General features: G+C 38.0%; 1 protein-coding gene across 1 annotated transcript; it reads left to right on the top strand.

Moving 5' to 3' along the window:
- The first annotated feature begins 518 nt into the window (after positions 1 to 518).
- On the top strand, positions 519 to 2,862 carry LOC148723071 (uncharacterized). The gene is made up of 3 exons (XM_088734036.1): positions 519 to 631; positions 1,134 to 1,731; positions 2,436 to 2,862. Exons 2-3 carry the CDS (start codon positions 1,645 to 1,647, stop codon positions 2,565 to 2,567), a joined length of 219 nt encoding a protein of 72 aa, XP_088590162.1. The 5' UTR covers positions 519 to 631; positions 1,134 to 1,644; the 3' UTR covers positions 2,568 to 2,862.
- The last annotated feature ends 376 nt before the right edge of the window (positions 2,863 to 3,238 follow it).

Here is a 3,238-nt window from a genome sequence, read left to right as displayed (position 1 = left end):
TCATTTTTTGAGCGTTGTGTCGAATCTTTTGGCTCCATGTCTTATCTGAAACAGCCTTTTATGTATATATCTATAAAGGGATTACGTTTGGGAATACAGTCACTGAATATTTCTTGACAGACGATGTACATACCAGCAGCCCTAACGTGGTTGTAATAATAGTGGTGCTACTGGCCATTTTCATCCTGATCCTTGTAATCGCTTTTGGATTAATTTTCTTTCGAAGACATCGGAGCCGCGGTAAACACTAAGTGCCCTGCATTGTGCTCTCAATTGTTCCTCGTGAAGCTTTTTCTTTCTCTTGGAGAATACTCTAACCTTTTCATCTGTCTTTATATATTTGTCATTCCCTTTACTGTTTACCTAAGTGATAAATATCATCAACCAACTGCGCATAATTATAACAACCTGTACATAGCATCTCCATCACAGTCCTGTACATGTATTTCAAATAATTGCAGCAGTTTGCCACGCATTATTGTATTGTTCATTTTTTGGGCAATGCTTGAAAAATAGAAGACTTACCTTTCCTATTTTTTTCCTTTCCTGTCAACGCTAACAATAACGACAATGGTGAAAATTAACTGGTGACTCGATGTTTGGGAATTACTGTGAAAATGATATTACATTAGTAAGTTGACGCTTGATTATTGATTTATTTTAACCACATTTCTATCTTTGTTTTCTCATTATGTGTAATAGGCATATTGGAAGAAAAGGTTCGCTTTCCGACTCTCAGTTATATTAACGAAACCACTGTACCGGAAGCTATTACAGCATTTGAATCCAAAAGGAGAAATAAGCAAAGCAGCAAATTTATCAAATGGAGAGGGGAATGAAATGCACTTAAGCATGTCGTTTTGGCTGGGTGTCACATGTCCCCTCCACAACGAAAAATCGTTCTAAAGTTGTAGATACCCACGGTGGTAATCTTTGCGTGTCATGACCCTCCTCAAAAAAGCTAGTTTTTTATATTAACATATGGTCGGAACTGATTAGATTTAGCAGAAACAGGACGTCCAGTACAGTGATAACTTGAACTGATGTAACAAAGGCTGAGCAATTAATTATTAGACTGCTGAGCCAAGAAAACAGTATTCAGAAAAATACATTTCTAATTTCTTTTCTCATAGATGATGTTTAGGCCAAGATCGTGTCAGATGCATATACGACAAGTCTTTGAGCTCTGAGCAGACATCATTCGACCCTGTGCTTGCTCAACAAACACACAGCTCCACTGAGCTTACTGTTGACTTAACCCTTTTACGAATGGAATCTGAAATGGCCACCTACGAAACAGTGACTGGCTGCCAATAAGAGTGCGAGTATGATAACATTGATGAGACTCTTCGAAAGTCGAGGTCATTAAGTGAGGGGTGTTCAGATATTCAGGATAGAGAACGAAGAAACACACTAGTGTTGAGCGATAAAAAAGAAATAGAGCAGCCAAGCAGTTTCTGCGATGAGAAAGAAGGAAACAACGATTATCTTTACGCTGTTGTTCACTAACAAAGAAAAGGCAGAGCCAGTTCTGATGAAGCAAGCGCCCGAAAAAAACTTCCGAATCACCCTCGGGAAGGAACTAGTGGGTCACCTGGTAGCCGGGCGTCCTCCATAGGGCTCGAAGTCAATAGAAGGGCCGCCATGAGTGAGACACCCAAGACTTACAAGGATACAGACTACTTGTATGCAGTTGTTGACAAGACAAAGATAAAGGAGAAACCGCCACAGGTAAAATATTTCACCTACCCCAGCAAGAATTGTCTTCATGATTACCTGTTACTACGAACTTCAGCGCTGTTTTACTTAAGAAAACGATCTTGATAAATTTAATTCCTCGATTCATAATATATAAAGATGATAGTCGTGTGTGCAGCTTGCTGGAGCACGGTAACTGGACAAACTTTTGAGTATCCTCTGAAAAATACTTAAGTTATACTTCTTACTAACCAAGCGTGAGGGTCATACTAGGAATATTATCCTGTGTGGGATTACGCACCGAGCAAAAACAAAAACACCGTACAACTAAGGGCCATAATCCCCCAGTACGACTCGAGAAAGTGGCGTTAATGAATTGTTTACTATGCGGCAAAACTCGTTTAATTTGATTTTTTCCGGCTTTCGTAACCAAAATACACGGATTATGACCGTCACCGTCAGGAAACGGTTCGTACAGTGAACGGTAAAGTACAGACCAAGTTAGAACCAAATTAGAACGCAGAGATTTACCTCAAGATTACCTGAGGTAAATGAAACAAAATAAAATAAAATCTTGATCAAAAGCAAAATAAGACACAACTGACAGGGTCATCTTATCATATTCTGATCATATCATTTATTTTTTGTTTGTTTGTCTGTTTTTTTTTTTTTTTTCTTACTCGCTACTACGTTGCTATCGTTATTCAGGATCACTATTTGTTTAATGTTTGATCTAGATGCCCCCTCCCTACCACGGTCTTGTGTACGCAGATCTCGTCCACTCCCGGGAAAACTACGCCAAGCTTGTCAAAGAGGAGTCCCAGACAGTATACGCCCACGTTGATCAAACAGAGGAAGGGGAAGATTGAACTCTGTTCGTTTCCAAACTTTGAAATTATTGAATGATAAAAATAACAACAACAACAACAACAACAACAAAAACAATCGAAGCAGAACTTAAAGAAAATGATTGTAATAATAACACGTTAAAACGTCATTGTCATGGAGACAGTATTCAGTAATCACTTGTTTTGTCCTTACAAATATCGGACTATTTTGGTAGAAATGATTTCAAAAAGTTGCACCATGTTGATTAGAACAACTTAAACTGTCACGTATGTGATACTCATTAAGGTACGTATAAAACTTATGAAATTGGTATTACTTGCAGGGTATAAGTTGATAAAGTTCGACATCGGCGTCTTACAATGGGCGTACTGAAGGAAAACATTTCCAAATTTTAATATAACTTTTACTTGCAGTTGGTTTCAAGCAAAATAAAAAAAAAATTGCGAATAGAACTTTGAAAATATCCCTAATGATTTTCCCTTTCCGAGGACTAACGACATTGACTTAAACCACAGCTTCAGATGTGTCAAATTGAAACTACCCGTTTTAACGTTTGTGTTTTCGAACAACACGGTACGGTCTAATTTAAAAACAAAAAAAAAGCCATGAATGAATGGGCAAGTGGGAAATGTTTGTGGTTATTTGCAATACAACTATTTGACAGAAGATGTTAGACAGAAGGGTATTCCGG

This window comes from Stylophora pistillata, chromosome 9 (assembly GCF_964205215.1).
Source record: "Stylophora pistillata chromosome 9, jaStyPist1.2, whole genome shotgun sequence".
Taxonomy (NCBI): Eukaryota; Metazoa; Cnidaria; class Anthozoa; order Scleractinia; family Pocilloporidae; genus Stylophora; species Stylophora pistillata.
Note: the sequence above shows the minus strand (reverse complement) of the source record. Positions and strands in the feature narration are given on the sequence as shown.

Excerpts from the sequence above, each read along its gene's own strand:
- LOC148723071 (XM_088734036.1), top strand. The coding sequence starts at position 1,645 with ATGAGTGAGACACCCAAGACTTACAAGGATACAGACTACTTGTATGCA. Across the intron at positions 1,732-2,435 it reads TAAAGGAGAAACCGCCACAG|ATGCCCCCTCCCTACCACGG; the intron begins GTAAAATATTTC and ends TGTTTGATCTAG.